The 20,489-nt window shown below is 34.9% G+C and overlaps 2 protein-coding genes across 2 annotated transcripts; both read right to left on the reverse strand.

Annotated features, from left to right (window-relative positions):
• Nucleotides 1-1,614: 1,614 nt before the first annotated feature.
• On the reverse strand, nucleotides 1,615-3,611 carry LOC111784148 (3-oxoacyl-[acyl-carrier-protein] reductase FabG-like). The gene is made up of 3 exons (XM_023664958.1): nucleotides 3,171-3,611; nucleotides 2,485-2,714; nucleotides 1,615-2,068 (listed from the first exon to the last, which is right to left on the reverse strand). The coding sequence occupies exons 1-3, from the start codon at nucleotides 3,529-3,531 to the stop codon at nucleotides 1,790-1,792; spliced, it is 870 nt and encodes a 289-aa protein (XP_023520726.1). The 5' UTR covers nucleotides 3,532-3,611; the 3' UTR covers nucleotides 1,615-1,789.
• A 1,869-nt stretch (nucleotides 3,612-5,480) lies between these two features.
• LOC111784146 (3-oxoacyl-[acyl-carrier-protein] reductase FabG-like) lies at nucleotides 5,481-7,481 on the reverse strand. The gene is made up of 3 exons (XM_023664957.1): nucleotides 7,037-7,481; nucleotides 6,351-6,580; nucleotides 5,481-5,934 (listed from the first exon to the last, which is right to left on the reverse strand). The coding sequence occupies exons 1-3, from the start codon at nucleotides 7,395-7,397 to the stop codon at nucleotides 5,656-5,658; spliced, it is 870 nt and encodes a 289-aa protein (XP_023520725.1). The 5' UTR covers nucleotides 7,398-7,481; the 3' UTR covers nucleotides 5,481-5,655.
• Between the last annotated feature and the right edge of the window lie 13,008 nt (nucleotides 7,482-20,489).

Genomic DNA, 20,489 nt, shown 5'->3' on the forward strand with positions numbered 1-20,489 from the left:
AGTCGAGACGAGTACCCAATGCTTTCCAAAATTCGTGCCAAAATGCCAACGTAAAGCGTTGGTCTCGATCCAACACTTTGACTCTATGCAATCTTACTATCTCTTTCACACACAGTTGAGCCCAGTTGTCAACTGTATATGTTAGCTTTTTCCTGCAGGGAGTGGGCCAACTTTGTGAATCTGTCGACAATTACCCAGATTAACGTGTAGCCCTTCAGGTTCTGGGTAGTCTTACTATGAAGTCCATGAGTATTTTAAGGTTTCAAGACTCTCATTTTAAGTTGGATTTTTAAGTATTCCAAGTTTTATTAAATGTAGGGGTATCTACTATGCTTATGTAACATTTATGCATATGGACAAAAAAAACTGCTGAAAGGATTTTCGGTAATATGGTCGATCATTAATAGAATTAACAAAATACGTCACTTGAGAGATTTGAACTCTTGCGGGGGAAACTCCATGTACTTAGCAAGCACACGCCTAAACTACTCGGCCAAAGCGACTCATGCCATCTTTAGTCTCATTTTTCTTCAAATTTTGAAAAAAAATCAGACAAGGTTGCATTAGGTAAATATACTTGTATATTGAATAATGATCGATCACATTCATAAAATATTAACAAGCTAAAAACTAAAAAATTATCTTGCATGAAAAACAATATCTATATACATGTAAAGTAATTAACTTAATGTTTAGAGAATTACCTTTTACGAGTCTTTTCATTTTATTCAATTTGATGTTAATCAAATGAACGGTAAAAGACAAGTATGTCTTTTGCATTCGTGACTGCTAAAGACAATTAATTGAAATCTACTTGTACTTGTGACTCTCCGACGAGTGTACCATTTTTTGATTGAGGATATTTGCAACCATTTGTCTTTCTAGGGTGGTGCTGGATATCTATTTCGTAATCATTCACCAATTCTAACCACCTTCGTTGCCTCATGTTCAGTTCTTTCCGGGTGAAATAGTTGCCTCATGCTCAATTCTTTCTGGGTGAAACAATATTGTACTCTTATGGTCCGTGTAGATTTGAGTTTCTTTCCATACAGGTAGTGTTGCCGAATTTTTAATGTGAACATTACCGCGACTAACTCTGGGTCATGTGTGGAGTAGTTTTTCTCATACTCTATTTACTGACGAGACGTATAAGCAACCACCTTACTGTGTTGTGTCAATACACATCCTAGTCCCTTCTTGGAGGTATCACTGTAATGTGAGCACCAGGGCTAACACTAACCTCTATTTTAGATCTTGAAAGTTTGCCTTACATGCATCATTCCATACAAATGGTACGTCCTTCCTTGTCAACTATGTAAGTGATGAGACTATTTTAACAAAGTCTTGTACAAATCTATAGTATCATGCTAATCCCAGAAAGCTTGGTGTACCTCTATAACTGTAGTTAAGAGTTCCCAATTAACTAATTAATTATAATTTAGATATTGTTAGCTAATTAATGAATAATTTAGTAAATAAGTAATTCTTTGGTTTAATAAAAATTTATATTATTTGTAAAAAGAAATTAAATTAATACTTAAATAAACTATTATTGATTTATTATTGTTGGAGACTCTTTTCTGTCTCCAAACAATTCACCAAACACATAAAAAGTATGGTTTAAACCTTGTTTAAAGTAGCAAAAGTAACACAAAATCTAGAGGCTGCCATCGAAGAACAGTCTAAAAAAATATTTTCCTAGCAGACAATATCTAGGAGCGGTGGATTTAGGCTGTTACAGGTTAACTGTTCTAAGCCGTGTAATATACTTGGAGCAGAGCAGAGATATTCAAAGAGATGAGAAAATTGGGAAACCAGGTAATGTAACTCCGGCATCAACGATGTAAATGTTGCCTGAGACGTATTTAGAAGAGTCGTCCACCAAATATCGAACGAGTGTTGTTAATGCTGGATTAGTAGTCCCAAATGTCCTTAAAGGGCTAGTTTTGAAGGCTACAGTGTTCAGCCAATCTTTCTGCATGAGACTCTCTGTTATCTCGGATTTAAAAAGTCCAGGCGCTATAGAATTTACTCTGATGTTGTGTGGCCCTAATTCAATAGCCATTACCTGCATATGCAATCAAACTAAACCATCCATGATGAACTAATTGTTAAAGTGAATGGAAAAGATGCATTTAAGAATGTGTTAGGTGTGAGATTCTAAAACGGTGTGGAAACCTCTCCCTAACCGACGCGTTTTAAAAACCTTGAGGGGAAGCCTGAAAGGGACAGCCTAAAGAAGACAATATCTACTAGTGGTAGGCTTCAGCTGTTACAAATAGTATCTGAGCCAAACACTGGACGATGTGCTGGTGAGGAGGTTGAGCTCTCGAAGGGAAGTGGACACGAGGCGGTGTGCTAGCAAGGATGTTGGGCGATAGTTTGTAAGATCTCACATCGGTTGGGGAGGAGGACAAAGGAAAGCCTTAACAAGACAATACTTGCTAAGGGTAATCGGTAAAACTAAGCTTGTGTTAACATTACCTTTGTCAAACTATTTATGCCTGCTTTTGAAGCAGCATAGGCAAGGCCACCAGGAAGTTGCCCTCTTTGAATGCCTGAAATTGAAGAAATACTGACAACAGATCCACCTCGTTTGGAGTCACGCATGAGTCTGCACACATACTTTGGTACCAACCAAGACCCTTTAAGATTGGTTCTTATCACTTGATCCCATTCCTCTTCAGACAGTTCTAGACAAGTGTTCACAGTGCCTGTGATATAATGAATTGGCCATTGAAATACAGAGCAAACAATATAGCCTTCTTCTTCAATCAAAATGAACGAAGAAATCAATTCATTAACCCTTCACAACTAATCTGCCCTCATCATTTTTCAGATCTATCACATACATTCAGATCAATTACTAATCGAGATTCTGCTGCAATTAATTGAATATTAACAGTTTCAATCGTATATATTTTCTAATCGAGATTCTGCTGCAATTAATTGAATATTAACAGTTTCAATCGTATATATTTTCTAATCGAGATTCTGCTGCAAGTAATTGAATATTAACAGTTTCAATCGTATATATTTTCTAATCTCGAGTTCCGTAAGACCTTCAATTAGAACTTCCGATTAAAACCTACGAAAATTTTGAATATCCGACCTAAGTTTCCTTCAGAATCAAACAACGAAGAAATTCGAACGTCTAACGAAGAGATTACCTCTAAAACCGGCATTGTTCACCAACGCATCGATGAAGCCGAACGAATCCCAAGCATTTCTGACGGATTTCTCGATGCTCTTTCCATCGCTGCTAACATCGAGCTCCACAGCCACTGCTCTAGGGCCGTCCACCGCCACAACGGAGGAAGATGAGGAGACACCGAACCGATTAATTTCGTCGCAGAGAGATTGGAGTCTATCGATTCTCCGTGCAGCGGCGATGATTTTGCAACCAGCTTTAGCAAGATCTAGACAAAACTCACGGCCAAGCCCCGACGAGGCTCCGGTGACCATCACCACTTTGCCGTGCAGGCTGTTCCAAGGCTCAAGCTGAGTAGCAGAAGATTGCTTAACCGCCATAACTTCTGGTGAAGAATCTGCGAAGTAACAAACGAAGGAAACAAAGAGGAAGAAGAAGATCGATCATTGATCGAGCAGAAGTGATTATAAATAGGAAAAGGAAAACAAAAATTACCGCCNAGATAACAGGGATCTACATCGTTTTCCATATAAGGCCACGAACGGTGCCATCCTGATGGTTGCTTGGAAGTTGTTGTTGTAGGAAAATTTCATCACGTGTAAATTGGAATCCCAACTTCTCTTAAAATCTAAAACGCAAACGCGTAGCATGTCCTCTAGGATCTGATTTAAATGCTCTGTCTGACCATCCGTTTGAGGGTGGAAGACAGTGTTGAAGTCGAGACGAGTACCCAATGCTTTCCAAAATTCGTGCCAAAATGCCAACGTAAAGCGTTGGTCTCGATCCAACACTTTGACTCTATGCAATCTTACTATCTCTTTCACACACAGTTGAGCCCAGTTGTCAACTGTATATGTTAGCTTTTTCCTGCAGGGAGTGGGCCAACTTTGTGAATCTGTCGACAATTACCCAGATTAACGTGTAGCCCTTCAGGTTCTGGGTAGTCTTACTATGAAGTCCATGAGTATTTTAAGGTTTCAAGACTCTCATTTTAAGTTGGATTTTTAAGTATTCCAAGTTTTATTAAATGTAGGGGTATCTACTATGCTTATGTAACATTTATGCATATGGACAAAAAAAACTGCTGAAAGGATTTTCGGTAATATGGCCGATCATTAATAGAATTAACAAAATACGTCACTTGAGAGATTTGAACTCTTGCGGGGGAAACTCCATGTACTTAGCAAGCACACGCCTAAACTACTCGGCCAAAGCGACTCATGCCATCTTTAGTCTCATTTTTCTTCAAATTTTGAAAAAAAATCAGACAAGGTTGCATTAGGTAAATATACTTGTATATTGAATAATGATCGATCACATTCATAAAATATTAACAAGCTAAAAACTAAAAAATTATCTTGCATGAAAAACAATATCTATATACATGTAAAGTAATTAACTTAATGTTTAGAGAATTACCTTTTACGAGTCTTTTCATTTTATTCAATTTGATGTTAATCAAATGAACGGTAAAAGACAAGTATGTCTTTTGCATTCGTGACTGCTAAAGACAATTAATTGAAATCTACTTGTACTTGTGACTCTCCGACGAGTGTACCATTTTTTGATTGAGGATATTTGCAACCATTTGTCTTTCTAGGGTGGTGCTGGATATCTATTTCGTAATCATTCACCAATTCTAACCACCTTCGTTGCCTCATGTTCAGTTCTTTCCGGGTGAAATAGTTGCCTCATGCTCAATTCTTTCTGGGTGAAACAATATTGTACTCTTATGGTCCGTGTAGATTTGAGTTTCTTTCCATACAGGTAGTGTTGCCGAATTTTTAATGTGAACATTACCGCGACTAACTCTGGGTCATGTGTGGAGTAGTTTTTCTCATACTCTATTTACTGACGAGACGTATAAGCAACCACCTTACTGTGTTGTGTCAATACACATCCTAGTCCCTTCTTGGAGGTATCACTGTAATGTGAGCACCAGGGCTAACACTAACCTCTATTTTAGATCTTGAAAGTTTGCCTTACATGCATCATTCCATACAAATGGTACGTCCTTCCTTGTCAACTATGTAAGTGATGAGACTATTTTAACAAAGTCTTGTACAAATCTATAGTATCATGCTAATCCCAGAAAGCTTGGTGTACCTCTATAACTGTAGTTAAGAGTTCCCAATTAACTAATTAATTATAATTTAGATATTGTTAGCTAATTAATGAATAATTTAGTAAATAAGTAATTCTTTGGTTTAATAAAAATTTATATTATTTGTAAAAAGAAATTAAATTAATACTTAAATAAACTATTATTGATTTATTATTGTTGGAGACTCTTTTCTGTCTCCAAACAATTCACCAAACACATAAAAAGTATGGTTTAAACCTTGTTTAAAGTAGCAAAAGTAACACAAAATCTAGAGGCTGCCATCGAAGAACAGTCTAAAAAAATATTTTCCTAGCAGACAATATCTAGGAGCGGTGGATTTAGGCTGTTACAGGTTAACTGTTCTAAGCCGTGTAATATACTTGGAGCAGAGCAGAGATATTCAAAGAGATGAGAAAATTGGGAAACCAGGTAATGTAACTCCGGCATCAACGATGTAAATGTTGCCTGAGACGTATTTAGAAGAGTCGTCCACCAAATATCGAACGAGTGTTGTTAATGCTGGATTAGTAGTCCCAAATGTCCTTAAAGGGCTAGTTTTGAAGGCTACAGTGTTCAGCCAATCTTTCTGCATGAGACTCTCTGTTATCTCGGATTTAAAAAGTCCAGGCGCTATAGAATTTACTCTGATGTTGTGTGGCCCTAATTCAATAGCCATTACCTGCATATGCAATCAAACTAAACCATCCATGATGAACTAATTGTTAAAGTGAATGGAAAAGATGCATTTAAGAATGTGTTAGGTGTGAGATTCTAAAACGGTGTGGAAACCTCTCCCTAACCGACGCGTTTTAAAAACCTTGAGGGGAAGCCTGAAAGGGACAGCCTAAAGAAGACAATATCTACTAGTGGTAGGCTTCAGCTGTTACAAATAGTATCTGAGCCAAACACTGGACGATGTGCTGGTGAGGAGGTTGAGCTCTCGAAGGGAAGTGGACACGAGGCGGTGTGCTAGCAAGGATGTTGGGCGATAGTTTGTAAGATCTCACATCGGTTGGGGAGGAGGACAAAGGAAAGCCTTAACAAGACAATACTTGCTAAGGGTAATCGGTAAAACTAAGCTTGTGTTAACATTACCTTTGTCAAACTATTTATGCCTGCTTTTGAAGCAGCATAGGCAAGGCCACCAGGAAGTTGCCCTCTTTGAATGCCTGAAATTGAAGAAATACTGACAACAGATCCACCTCGTTTGGAGTCACGCATGAGTCTGCACACATACTTTGGTACCAACCAAGACCCTTTAAGATTGGTTCTTATCACTTGATCCCATTCCTCTTCAGACAGTTCTAGACAAGTGTTCACAGTGCCTGTGATATAATGAATTGGCCATTGAAATACAGAGCAAACAATATAGCCTTCTTCTTCAATCAAAATGAACGAAGAAATCAATTCATTAACCCTTCACAACTAATCTGCCCTCATCATTTTTCAGATCTATCACATACATTCAGATCAATTACTAATCGAGATTCTGCTGCAATTAATTGAATATTAACAGTTTCAATCGTATATATTTTCTAATCGAGATTCTGCTGCAATTAATTGAATATTAACAGTTTCAATCGTATATATTTTCTAATCGAGATTCTGCTGCAAGTAATTGAATATTAACAGTTTCAATCGTATATATTTTCTAATCTCGAGTTCCGTAAGACCTTCAATTAGAACTTCCGATTAAAACCTACGAAAATTTTGAATATCCGACCTAAGTTTCCTTCAGAATCAAACAACGAAGAAATTCGAACGTCTAACGAAGAGATTACCTCTAAAACCGGCATTGTTCACCAACGCATCGATGAAGCCGAACGAATCCCAAGCATTTCTGACGGATTTCTCGATGCTCTTTCCATCGCTGCTAACATCGAGCTCCACAGCCACTGCTCTAGGGCCGTCCACCGCCACAACGGAGGAAGATGAGGAGACACCGAACCGATTAATTTCGTCGCAGAGAGATTGGAGTCTATCGATTCTCCGTGCAGCGGCGATGATTTTGCAACCAGCTTTAGCAAGATCTAGACAAAACTCACGGCCAAGCCCCGACGAGGCTCCGGTGACCATCACCACTTTGCCGTGCAGGCTGTTCCAAGGCTCAAGCTGAGTAGCAGAAGATTGCTTAACCGCCATAACTTCTGGTGAAGAATCTGCGAAGTAACAAACGAAGGAAACAAAGAGGAAGAAGAAGATCGATCATTGATCGAGCAGAAGTGATTATAAATAGGAAAAGGAAAACAAAAATTACCGCCGAATTACTACTTTTTATTTGTTTAATCATTTTCTGATCAATAATTCTCATATTATTTACAATTATATGTTTAAATCTCAATTTTAAATACTGGTTAATAATAAGCTAATTTTTTTTAATTAATTTATTAACATGTGTTTTTATGTTTTATGTTTTTTTTTTAAGAATATATTTTATTTTTTAAATAATATATGTTTTAAAAACTTTAAAAAAAAAGAAAAGAACATTTTTCGAACTAAAATTAGTACCCTTAATATTATTTTTAAATTTTCATAAATATTTTTTTAAATACAGTACTAATTATAAGAATATTTAAATGTATTACTAAAAAAAAGTTTAAATATATTTTTAAAATTTTAAAATAAAGTATTAAAGGATTTTTAAATTTTTAAATATTTTATTTGGTTCGTTTATCCAATTTGTCACTATATACCAGTAAGACTACAAGCAATCACAAATTATTTTGAAAAGAACGAGTATTAAAATTTTAAGCACGACACTCTCTTGTTGAAGTAAAATATGTATAGAACATATAACAACAACCAAAGTAAAAAAAGACCAATTTGGTTTTAAGAAAATGTGACACTCAGCTTATGTCTTGCTTGAATCAGGATCGTCTAGCTCGACTCTCACTAACAAATGACGACACTAATCACTCAACTCGTATGTTNTGTTAATCAAATGAACGGTAAAAGACAAGTATGTCTTTTGCATTCGTGACTGCTAAAGACAATTAATTGAAATCTACTTGTACTTGTGACTCTCCGACGAGTGTACCATTTTTTGATTGAGGATATTTGCAACCATTTGTCTTTCTAGGGTGGTGCTGGATATCTATTTCGTAATCATTCACCAATTCTAACCACCTTCGTTGCCTCATGTTCAGTTCTTTCCGGGTGNCATGAAAAACTAGCTATAAAACTATTGCACGTCCTATAGGATGACTTAGTAGGTCCCAACACAATTAAACACGTTTTATGATTCATCACAATCATATAATCTAGAGTCATACATGTACATGCATATCTGACGATTTTTAAAATAAAATAATTGGTTCCTAAAGTAGAGTCACTTGAAATAAGTTTTAGAAAGCACAACGACTTTTTGTTCGACTTAGATCGTTCCAAACCCTATGAAAAATGTCCTAAAATTAACTAAATCATACGCATGAAATAATAACTCAAAGAACTATATGAGATTTTTTTTTCTCTCACCGTACTTCGACGAAAGAAGCCAAGATCGATCCCGATTTTCTCAATGAATTTGCTGGACAGTGTGGTTACGCCCTTCGAAAAGCAATCCAAACCTTAAAGCTATTAGATTTTTTTAGTTTAATTTATGACCGTTGTAAGGAAACATGTTTTACTTGTTTTAAAATTTCAAAATACTTATTTGTAAGTAACGACTCCGAGACTCGTACATGTGTAGAAACTCAGATCAATTTCAAAATACTTATTTGTAAGTAACGACTCCGAGACTCGTACATGTGTAGAAACTCAGATCATTACGCTTAGCAAGTCAAGATTAGTCTCGTGATTTTCATGTTAAATGAGTTTAATTTTTTTTATGAGTAGTTTTAAGTTTTTCTTGGTTTCCAAGTAATACTTTTGTAAGTACTGACTACTCGATGACTCTAAAAAGACGATCAATTTTTTCATGAATTAAAACAAATGGAATTTAAATCATAATATGCATTATATTTATATTATACATTAGTAGTTAAAACGCAGCATAATAGTTAAGACATAAAATAAGGAACCGACATAAAATATTAAATCAAAAAGGGTTGAGAATGACAGTTGAGGCTTGTTTATAGCACGTGTTCCAGAGTCCTCTCCCTACCTAGATCAACTCCTTATTGACCTGAAAAACATAGAAAACATGGAGTGAGTACAAAGACTAGCCTGCTTGTAAGCTGTTAATCGTGCTCTTAGGTACCACACTCTTTCTTTTCTTGTTCTTGTTTTGAGAACATTGGTCCTTGGATTCTGAAACCTTGATTCTAGTCGAAGGGCCTTAATACTATGGTTCTAGGTTCTTGTTCTTAGAACTTGGATCTTGATCCATGTTCTAATCCTTGATCGTTATCTTGTTCTTGGTTACTTTTTAAGTTATTTTTCTGTTCTTGATTCATTCTCTAAGGCACTCTCCTTAGGATTTACGGTACTAGTCATGAACTTGATAACCTATGTCCAAAGCTTTATACATTCCAAGCGACACAGTCTAAACCTACGTCCAAAGCTTTATACATTCCAAGCGACACAGTCTAAACCTACATCCAAGGCTTCATGCAATCCAAGCAACGTAATCTGAACCCACATCTAGGGCTTCCCCTACAATATGGACTTGTCTGAATACCTACCCCGAAGGCTTCTTACGTTCCAAGAAGCATAGTCTCAAAACCTACATCCAAGGCTTCTTAGTTCCAAGCGATGTAGACTTCATAATGATCATGTTGTACCGGGGAGGTCTAGGAGGTTGTAGATTCATGGCTAAGGTAATTTACTCTTTTCTTGTAGTTGTCTATAACGTGGCCCTTGATTACTCACCATGAAAGACCAAAAAGGTCATGTGATCGGTGCAAAACATGAACATGACATCCTACAAAACGTGAATAGGTTACCCCTAACATGGTGCAAGGTATCTCATCTAGGTGGGAAAAATATGAGGCCAAACATGACATCCACTAAGAAAACATGGTGCAGGGCATCCCAACTAGACAGAGGAAAATATGGACCTCTAAGAGCACTGCCTAGTGGGCCTAGTGAGAGGTCAGAGGAAAATATGGACCTCTAAGAGCACTGCCTAGTGGGCCTAGTGGGAGGTCATTGATCACATTGGACATGATTAGAGTATTACCTAGCCTTCTTTCTTATCATGATTCTTTCCTATCATGATAACTTTAAGGAAGAAAGTGTAATAACTTATTTGGGTACCTCTAGAGCTTGTGTAGTACCTTCCTTTAGGTTCTCAATCATGAACATTTTATGTATTTCTTATTGTTGTCGAGACATAAGTGCATCATGCATTCTTTAGCTTATCATCATAGTAACAAGTTTGTGTTATTCTAGAAAGACATAGTCATAATAAATTATTTACAAGGTTCTAGAAAGACATAGTCATAATTTTTTTTAATAACTCGAATCAACTTGCTTTCTTGAACTATGTTAGACGAACATGACTCTCTACAATGATATGATATTGTCTACTTTGAGCATAAGCTCTCATGGCTTTGCTTTGGACTTCCCCAAAAGGTCTCACACCAATGGAGAGTGTATTCTTTGATTATAAATCCTTGACAATTCCCTAAATTAACGAATGTGTGACACTTTCATCCAACAAACTCAAGATTCCTTCATGAAACTTGTGCAAAATCTCCTCAGGGGACGTATAAAAAATTCAGAATCTAACAACAAAAAATCCTCTCAAATTTACAAGAAAATCGAAATCAAAAACCCGAAGTTGATACCTTTCATTCTTTCTCGATTCTCGTGAATGGAATTGAGTTTCTTCTCTCAAAACAATAAACCCCAAATTAGGAAGAGGATCAAAATGATCCTTTTGTCACTTTGTTTATGTGTAAATTGTCATAAGTTTTTTTTTTATTTAATTTAGTTATTAACTCCCTTTAAATGTATAACTAATATTAATTTGATTATTAATTTTGTAACCATTTTAATTAATATTCTTATTTATTTTGGTTATTAATCATCATTAGTATATAACTGTTTTTTATTAATATTCTACCTGAATTATCCCTTTGTTTAGGAGGTTGAGGATATCAAAATTTGATTGAGTTTGTGTGTCACATTCTATTTTTGAGTGACATTTTGAAGAAACTTTTGGTGAGAGACTTTTTAGTGTGAGAGTGAGGCATTTGCTAGTAAACACTTGGATTATTAGTGATTAGTTGTTACACGTGCATGCAGGAGAATTTCTTCTCTCCGAACCACGTAAACCTTTGTCTCTTTGTCTAAATTTCGTTGTGTTGTTAGTACATTCGATCTTGCTTCCGCTATTGGTACAACAATTGGTATCATAGTTTTGTGGTTGTAGCATTTCGGCGTACAACAAGTGGTATCAGAGTTTAGAAGGTTGTATCATTTTTGTACAACAAGTGGTTTCAGAGCCTAGTTGTGGTATTTTTAGGGTATTGTGAAAGTTTTGACCACATCGACTATTAGATGTGCTCACACTCACCATTTATATCGAAGATAAGTTTCCCATTGCAATCGTGCTTATTTTCTTAAAAATCAATTTTTCGAGAATTGTGTTTTTTCTACTTTCATCCAAATTACTTATTACAAATGGCAGAGTCATATGATATTAAATCACGACGTGGATCGAGAATTTTAAGCTCTAATCTCGAAGTAGAAAATTTTGATGGACCAATAATTTTGGTGTTTGGCAAGGAAAAGTGAGTGATTTACTTGCCATGCGAGACCTTGATGCTTCTCTCGTAGAGGAGGTGCCTGAAGACATGACAGACGCATAATGGAAGAAATTAAATCGACAAGCTTGTGGAATTATTCGATCCTGTCTTGGTAAGGATCATAAATGGAGGTGACCATGGAGAAAGACCTATGGGATAAGCCAGAGGCGAAATATATGCAGAAGAGTGTAGAAAATAAACTCAATTTGAAGAAGAAACTTTCCTATTTTGACTACAAGAAAGGTATCTCAATGGCCGAGCATTTAGATGATTTTAACAAAATCATCACTGATTGGCTCAATCTTGATGTTATAATTGATGATGAAGACAAGACGTTGTTGCTATTGAATTGTTTGTGGAAGTCCTACGAGTATTTTGATGGTGTTGTTATAACACATGCGGGAGCAATTTGGATCTTAGGCACTCTTAGAACATCAATTATAGTAAATTAACGGGCATGTTCATAAGTATTGAAACTCAAGGAGTTTGAGTACTAACCTTTTGTAGTTCAAATTCCTTTTTCCTCACGAATCGGTTTCGAACCATCACTAGTGTCTTTCCTACTATTCTCCGACCTTAGAACGGGATTGTGGAATCCTGTGAATGACTAAGCTTGGAAGAGATTTAGTATATGTGAAGAGAGAGACTTTCTCAAGCGTTTTTTTTCAAGGAAAAGTTACATGTACCTTCGATCACTCTATTTATAGTCATATTTGCATGTTTATGCAAATTTGAGATTACCAAATTTTGACACTCAAAATTTCACTCAAATGTGTGAGATTATGTGGCAAGCATGCAAGTTTGAGTTAACCAAAATTTCACACTCAAAATTCCACTAACTCAAACATGGATTTTTACATTTGTTGACATTTTGACTTTATCCATTTTAATTCAACAATTAATTTAAATAGTTAATTTCACGTAATATTAAATGATTAATTAAACAATTTAATTAATATTTAACATTAATCAATCCCAATCAATTCCGACACATATTGATTAAAATATTTAAATCTTATTTAAATATCTCTGGTTCTCTTTTTTTGTTTAATTCGTAAATATAACAAAAATGCGGTTAAATATATCGTATATATTTAGCGTATATTCCCTAATTTGAATTCGAACACTTCGAACTCACTCGTCACACTGTTCTATGGTTTAGTCCGATATGAGCTAGCAGAGGGACCTAATGGACCTATAGATCATGGGCTCCAACGATCCAAGATTAACCGATTAAACTCATTAACCTGGTTAACCAACATTCGTTAACTACTAGGACACTCCACTATAGCCTAGTAGTTGCACTCCCCTCACTATAGATATATTTCTGTCCATCTGATATAACCATGATTAGTAAGTCGATCCTTCACAGGTTGTTCGTAACTAGAGCTGGGTCAATTTACCGTTTTACCCCTGAAGTTACTTCTTGTTCCTTATGTCTCACTGATCCTCTAATAAACAATTGGTTTGTGGTCCAACCAGTAAACCGAATCCCTCTCAAGCCAATGAGAGGATGGGGCCCCTTATTCAAGACCTGGAGTCAGTACTTGGAACTACCTCTCTACTATCCTTAAAAGTGGGTAGGAGTGAGTTCTATCTTGCACCCTACGTCCCTAGCCATTCACCCAGTCTTACCCCTTAAATGGGAGGCCTATTGAGTCGACGAACAAAAGCCACTCTCACTCATGCAAATCTAAGGATAATTCCGAATAAACGGGAGTTCATGGATAGCTTAGGATGAAGATCGAGTTACCTAGATAATCAAATGAAAAAAAAAATCAATCTCAACAGTAAACGACATTATAAAGTGAGAGTGATTTTCTTCATGGTTCGATCTTATGCAATACTCATTGCATAGGACGCCCCCACTCACATGTCTCCGCATGTACAATTTAGTGATAACTTTGTTTATATCATATATTCAAAGATGAAGTCCACAATACCGTTAACAGACCTTTTAGAATTTTCAAATTTTAAATCAGTACGGTTCTTGAACAATCAAGGTTGGTGCAAATTTCACGTATGAATAAAAAGATCTGAGCAATGCTTTCGAACAAGAATGGAGACTCGAGAGTAGTTAAATCATGAGAAAGGAGCCTCTCGGTTTTGCTACTCTCAAGTTCTTCAAAATTAAGGATATATAGTAAACCATTTTGCCTCAAATTATTTCCAATAGCTTCTTATCAAGTACATCTATAAATTTCAAAGAATTGAGAGTTGAAAGTGTCCCAAACATATTTAACCCGTATAAGCTTACTTGGCCGCTAGGAAAGATTTTCTTAAAAATAGAATTGGAGCCAAAGGGTAATGTCATCCCTCCAAACTAGTCCCAATCGATTGTTGGGCACCCGAGGTTCTTATCGAGTTCGTTTATGATGTGTTAAGAATGAGAAACATAAGTGGGATTGAAAGTATAATATTCATTAATATTCCCAACGTTTAAATAGGATACAATAGGGATTAAGTCAAGTAAGTTTACCGTACACCCATGCCCTAAAGTAGCACTACATAAGCCCTAAGTCCACTAAGATACGAATAGTGCTAAGTACCACTCGAGAAATAAAACTAAGGATAAGAACCAAGGACAAGAACTAAGAACCTAGACCAAGGATCAGTGATAAGAAACTAGAACAAGAATCAAGATCAAAATTCTCGACTAAGAACCCAAAACCTTAGAACTAAGGTCTTTGGATTAGAATCCAGACTAAGAACTCATAATTCAAGAACCTAACCTAAAGAACTAAGTTCTTTGGACAAGGACAAAAACATGACAAGAAAGAGTATGGTGCCCTAGAATCTTTCATGGATATAATAAAGAGATTACGAGTAGGTACTCACTAAGTCTTTATATTCATAACTTTCTCTATTTTTTTTTGTTTTCTTTCTTTTCCATGTGACAGGAAGGAGATGGTCAAGAATGGAAAAGAATCTAGAGCAGGTACCATACAGAACCATACCGTATATCAACTATTTAAATATTTTAAGTTGTTTCGTTTATCAATCTCAATGTATTCAAACTACATTTTCAATTTGTGTACACACCGGTCGTGACAGGAAAGATGAACATACTCTATAGGACTAGAACCTTTAGAAATCGCTTCAAATGTGTCCACACCGGCAAACAAGCTAGTGTTTGCTACCCAATAAGTCTAGGCAAGTTATGTGAAGGCTTTTTAGGATGAATCTTTAAGGTACCATTGATAGTTATAAGTAAGTGATACTTGGATATTATCCTAGGTTCAAACTCGTTAAAAGAGAACCATGCCCTAATCGACAATAAGGTTTGTAAGTAAACTTCAGACGAACATTAGGGGAGAACATGATATATGACGAACATTAGGGGAGAACATGATATAAGGGGGTTATGTCATGACACAATTTTTTAGACTTCAAAATTTAGACCGTGACTAAAAAGATAAGACCAACAAATAAATAAAATAAAAGGTAAAATAATATAAAATATTAAAAATGGGGTAAATTTTAAATCAAAATAAAGACAACAACACAAAAATTAAATATAAAAATTAAATATAAAAAAATCCAATAAGACCTTATTGTTCAAATTTATTAAAGAGATAAACAATGGACTGATGCTCTAAAATGACCCCACTATGTGATCACACAACTCTCGTATGCTCCTCTGCCTCAACCGACAACCTCAAATACTTGAAAAAAAAGAAGGGAAAAGGGTGAGCATAAAAATACTTACTAACCAACCTACTTATAGGCTCTCATCACATCCTTAATCTAGTAGGTATCAACGGGCTATACTCTGGACTTTAGAAAGTTCGAGCATAGTCTCTACTTATACCATGGAACCGTTTTGAGTTCAAAAGAAGTGATTCATCCATCTCTAGCGTCACTGGTATTTTGGGCGACAAATCTCATCTTTGAGGTGAATTATTTTTCTGTTCTTAGACTTTGGATAGCTTGCTTTGTCAAAGCAGTGTGTAACGTATTCTAGGTTGAGTTACTACTCATAGTACTCCCTCTCTTGTGAATACAATATGGTGTGTGCTAGCTTGTTCCTTACCATAAGAGATTAGCCGGCGAATCCTTCCCACAAGACCATATATTCAACTAAAGAGGCTACCCAAGTGATTTCATGTTCTCATTCAAGAAGAATCTATTATGTAGAGTAATCCAACGAAATTTTTGGTGATCGCTAATGTATATAATAAAATGGTGTAAAATTCACAATGTGTAAAGTTAACACCATCACGAGTAGCAACTAATAAGTAAATTATTGATTCCACAAATACCCTATCATTTTGATTACTTTTGTTGTTTGAAATTAAGTGAGTTTTTGGTATCATTCAAATGGGTGTCCATGATTTTAATCTAATTAAACAAAATTATCTAGAGTGTCACCGCTTCCAAAGCTCATAAAACAATAAAAAAAAATTTAACAATAATGAGGAAAAATCGGGTAAGAGAGATTAAATAGATAAGTTTTTGTTGAACTTTGTGGTGAATTTTAGTTCCTTTTAATAGATTCTCAAGCCCGAATGTCATGCATGATGATTACATAATAGTTTTTTAATTTCTATTAAGAAGACGGTAGGAGAAGAATTATTCTTAAACTTTTTGTTACCTTTAAGTATCTTTGCAATGGAACTAGAGTATTAAAGAATTTAATTGCTTCATCCCTCCCCTGAAGAGAGGAGAACAACTACGTAGATAAAGTGGCCCATTAAACAAACATGTAAATCATAAACAACAACTCTTTAATAAACTAAAATTCCAACGTCAACATGCTTCAACTACATAAAACTCACCTGCCTCTACTATAAAGTTTAGCTCTCCATACAAACTGAATTAAATAAAGAAATCCACATCTCAATCATGTAAATTGATAGATTAAGAAGAGAGGGTAAGGAATTAGAGAGTTATCAAGTTATCACGTTTTGTTGATGCACTTCAATGGAAGTTCCCTTCCTCTGAGCTCTCATGTCCACCTCTTCGCCTTCACCTATCCTTTTTGGTCTTCTTTTCCTTTTGTTGTCAACAGCTACTGTATTACGGTTCTTCTTCATCTTCCTCTCTTGTTTCATAGTGTAGCAGAGCCCTCTGGCGTTTCTTCCAATTTCTTTCTCAAACGTGGCTCCCTTTCTTTTTAGGTAAACTTTTACTTTTATATTGTTTGTTTCTTTTCATTTAGGGTTGAGAAAGGATAAGTCGTCCAGAATGCTCCTAATTGGGTAGCCAATGACCTATGTGGATTATTGATATGGATTAAAATTTTCATGTCATCCTCGAAAACTTTGCTTTCTGAATTGCTTGAGCATCATGGTCACCAATTTGTTTCCAGATTTACTACACCATCATGGTTCAGCATAATAATCTAGAACTTTACTAAATAACTCAATTAAATGTACAATTAGGCTCGATTCATGCAAATTGATATTATTTTCATGTTGAACAACAATAAACTATTTCATGCTTACTAATTAGAATAAATGGAGCAATTAATGAGAAAATGATTTGCATGGGTACAAAATTAACACAAAAAAAAAAAAAAATTAATATAACTCTATTTTTGGAGAGTTATCGGTTGGTCACACAACCTTAACCGACCTATGTCTTGCTTGACAGTACTGGTACTAGAGTGGAAAGGGAAGTCGAAGCCTTCTTAACACCATACCTACTGTTATCGCCCTTGAGAGCTACTTTTGTGATTGTTGGATGCCATGAAAATTTACTAGGTTCTTAGGGGCGTCTATGTGGTTTAATCTTTGTCTCTCATTTCTTGGACATTTAAGACTTACTCATTGAGTTAATCCACTCTTTGGGTGCACTTAGGTCTAAACCTTTGATCGGTGCTCACGATTTTGGGATGCAAAGTCTACTAGAAATGTATGGACCCATGTCAACTCGCAACCCTCTAGTTGTAACACCCTAGTCTTGGCTTGGCTCTCTTGTGCATGCTTTATAGGGAGGTTATTCTATCGATCACCTAGAGCATGGTATACATAATCTAGACATTCATGCAATCTTATTAGGGGGCCTCTAGTTCTAACACTCTAGTCTTAGCTTGGCTCTCTTGTACATGCTTTGACGGGAAGATTATTCTATTCATCACCTAGAGAATGGTATACATAATCTAAACATTCATGCAATCTTATCAAAGGGGATATCCTATCAATTACCTAAAGCACTGAAAACATAAACTAATGTTGGGTTTTATGTCCTAAAATTAATAGTTTGTAAACAAAAACATATTCTATTTTCAATAAAGTTATTATTGATGTTTATTCGGTAGAAATTGTTCATTAATCTAAATCCAATAAACTAACAACACTCTGACTATAGTATGATTATTTGAACTATATGTAGAGACACAAGAGTGTTTCAAGTTCAAGTATATAGTCAAAATGATCTATAGTACAGTGATAAGGCTGAGTACGTTATCCTGGAAACACTATGGATGCGGCCCACTTTTGTATATGATATAAACAATGTGATCATTAAATTGTACATGCGAAGACATGTGAGTAGGGCCGTCCTATGCAATGAGTATTGCATAAGATCGGACCATGAAGAAAATCACTCACTTTATAATGTCGTTTATTCTACATAATTTTACTTTTGTAGATCCATTCATATCCTATGAGTTTAACCTCATCAAGAACATCTACAAATCCCTTGGATTTTATGACTTTAAAATATTTATCCTTCGTCATCATCCCTCGTAACTATTTTGAGGGTAATAAGCCTTCAAATTGGTAATCTAATAAGGCTTATCGAATTAATGACCAGGATCCACTTGACTCTCAAGCGAAATTAAATTGTTAACAACTTTTGTTAACTATCAGCTCCTTCGCTTAGAACTATTTAATTAACATTATCTCACCTTATTAAAAGTGTATGTCCTACTCTTTGAAGTCTTTAGAAAATTACATTTGTATGTCATATAAATATGTTTTTCTATTTAGAATTAAATAAAGGACTATTTTGTTTCCGTTTAGGAGTAGCCTACACTTGGCCATAATTTTGAGTGTTGTAAACTAAGTTTACTACATTTCCATAATCCCAAAAATTGTCTCATAGACAATTTTGAAGGCAATCATGTTCACTGTGCAATCGCTATTGCACATCCTAACAAGAGTTTAGTAATAGTATATAATTTTTTTTTTTAACACGTGACTATATCTAATATAGTCTTGTTTTCTCCTCCTACATTACAATTTTACAAAATTGTATTGTGTTTAGAGTTGGAAATCAATTCCACTTTGTATCACCTTAGACACAATGTTCTTGTACTTCATTATGATCGGATCATAATGTCCGGGTAGATTTATCAAAATGGATTTAGCTTTAGTCTCATTTTCCTTGACTTTTTAAAAAAATAGAGTAAGTTACATTTGGTACGGATACTTATATATTGAATAATCATTAATCAGATTGATAAAATATTAACCATATCCTTTGACTTTTGCATTCATCAAATTACTTCGGTCATAATGCATAAGCCCAAAACGCTCTTTGGTCTTACAGCCTTATTCAATAAAAGTCCAATGATTATCTTGCATGAAAAGCGAGATCTATAGACATGTAAAGTAATTAACTCCAACGTTTAGAAAATTACCTTTTACTAGTCTTTCATCATACTAATTGTACTTCATTTGAGCTGAACATATTTTCAAACAATTTTGAAAATATAAACTTTAATTTAAGTTTGAGAAATTGAATTTCTCTTATGATTATTAAAAATACCATATTCAGCATTTAGTAACAATTTTTACTTAACCATCTCAACGTCTCCCACTACACCAACTGAGATTGATTTCCTAGTATCTAACATATATAATATATTCTACTTCATCAAGTATTTTCCAAGAATTACATATAAGTGTAATGAAAAACAAATCTCGATAGTAGATCTTGTATCAACTATCGAGTGGTGTCACCTATTCTCCACACAAAATTTAGTAAATCAAATTTACTTTCATTTAGATTTTTCTTTCTATAGTGTAATTTAAAAAATTTCTCTCACTAGGACGGTTAGGGCTAATTAGGAACTATTTCCTATCATAGCTTTAGTCATAAATATCTCATGTTTTAGTCATTTTCTTATCTTTTATCATGACATCCAACAAGTCAACTAAAGATACGAACAGAGGTTTCATGTGCTTTTCAAATAATCCAATTCATATTGACAATAGGCCTTAACAACATTTCTCAATAAAGACAACAAAAGAAAAAAAAATTATATACATAATATTTCAAGTATTAAAATTTTTTCAATATGACTTATGGGTAAAGAAAATTAAAAAATTAAGAGATCTTGAACGTAATATTTGAAATATATAAAATATTATTTAATTACAAACAATCAACTATCCATTCAATTTCAGCATAAGAACAAACAATTTTATAAAATGAACCCTATAAACCATTTCTAATGCTATGGTACTTAGTGATTTAGAACAAGTGTAGCCGTAGGGTAGGTCAAGTATTTATTCACTAAATTGAGACAATCTCAACCAAACATTATACCATAATAACTCTTATTCCTATAATATTTAGTTACCATTAGTTC

Source organism: Cucurbita pepo, unplaced genomic scaffold (genome assembly GCF_002806865.2).
Source record: "Cucurbita pepo subsp. pepo cultivar mu-cu-16 unplaced genomic scaffold, ASM280686v2 Cp4.1_scaffold000156, whole genome shotgun sequence".
NCBI lineage: Eukaryota > Viridiplantae > Streptophyta > Magnoliopsida > Cucurbitales > Cucurbitaceae > Cucurbita > Cucurbita pepo.

Coding starts and splice junctions, on each gene's coding strand:
- LOC111784146 (XM_023664957.1), bottom strand. CDS start 7,397: ATGGCGGTTAAGCAATCTTCTGCTACTCAGCTTGAGCCTTGGAACAGC. Junction 6,581..7,036: donor GAACAATGCCGGTTTTAGAG/GTAATCTCTTCG, acceptor ATTATATCACAG/GCACTGTGAACACTTGTCTA. Junction 5,935..6,350: donor GCATAAATAGTTTGACAAAG/GTAATGTTAACA, acceptor TTGCATATGCAG/GTAATGGCTATTGAATTAGG.
- LOC111784148 (XM_023664958.1), bottom strand. CDS start 3,531: ATGGCGGTTAAGCAATCTTCTGCTACTCAGCTTGAGCCTTGGAACAGC. Junction 2,715..3,170: donor GAACAATGCCGGTTTTAGAG/GTAATCTCTTCG, acceptor ATTATATCACAG/GCACTGTGAACACTTGTCTA. Junction 2,069..2,484: donor GCATAAATAGTTTGACAAAG/GTAATGTTAACA, acceptor TTGCATATGCAG/GTAATGGCTATTGAATTAGG.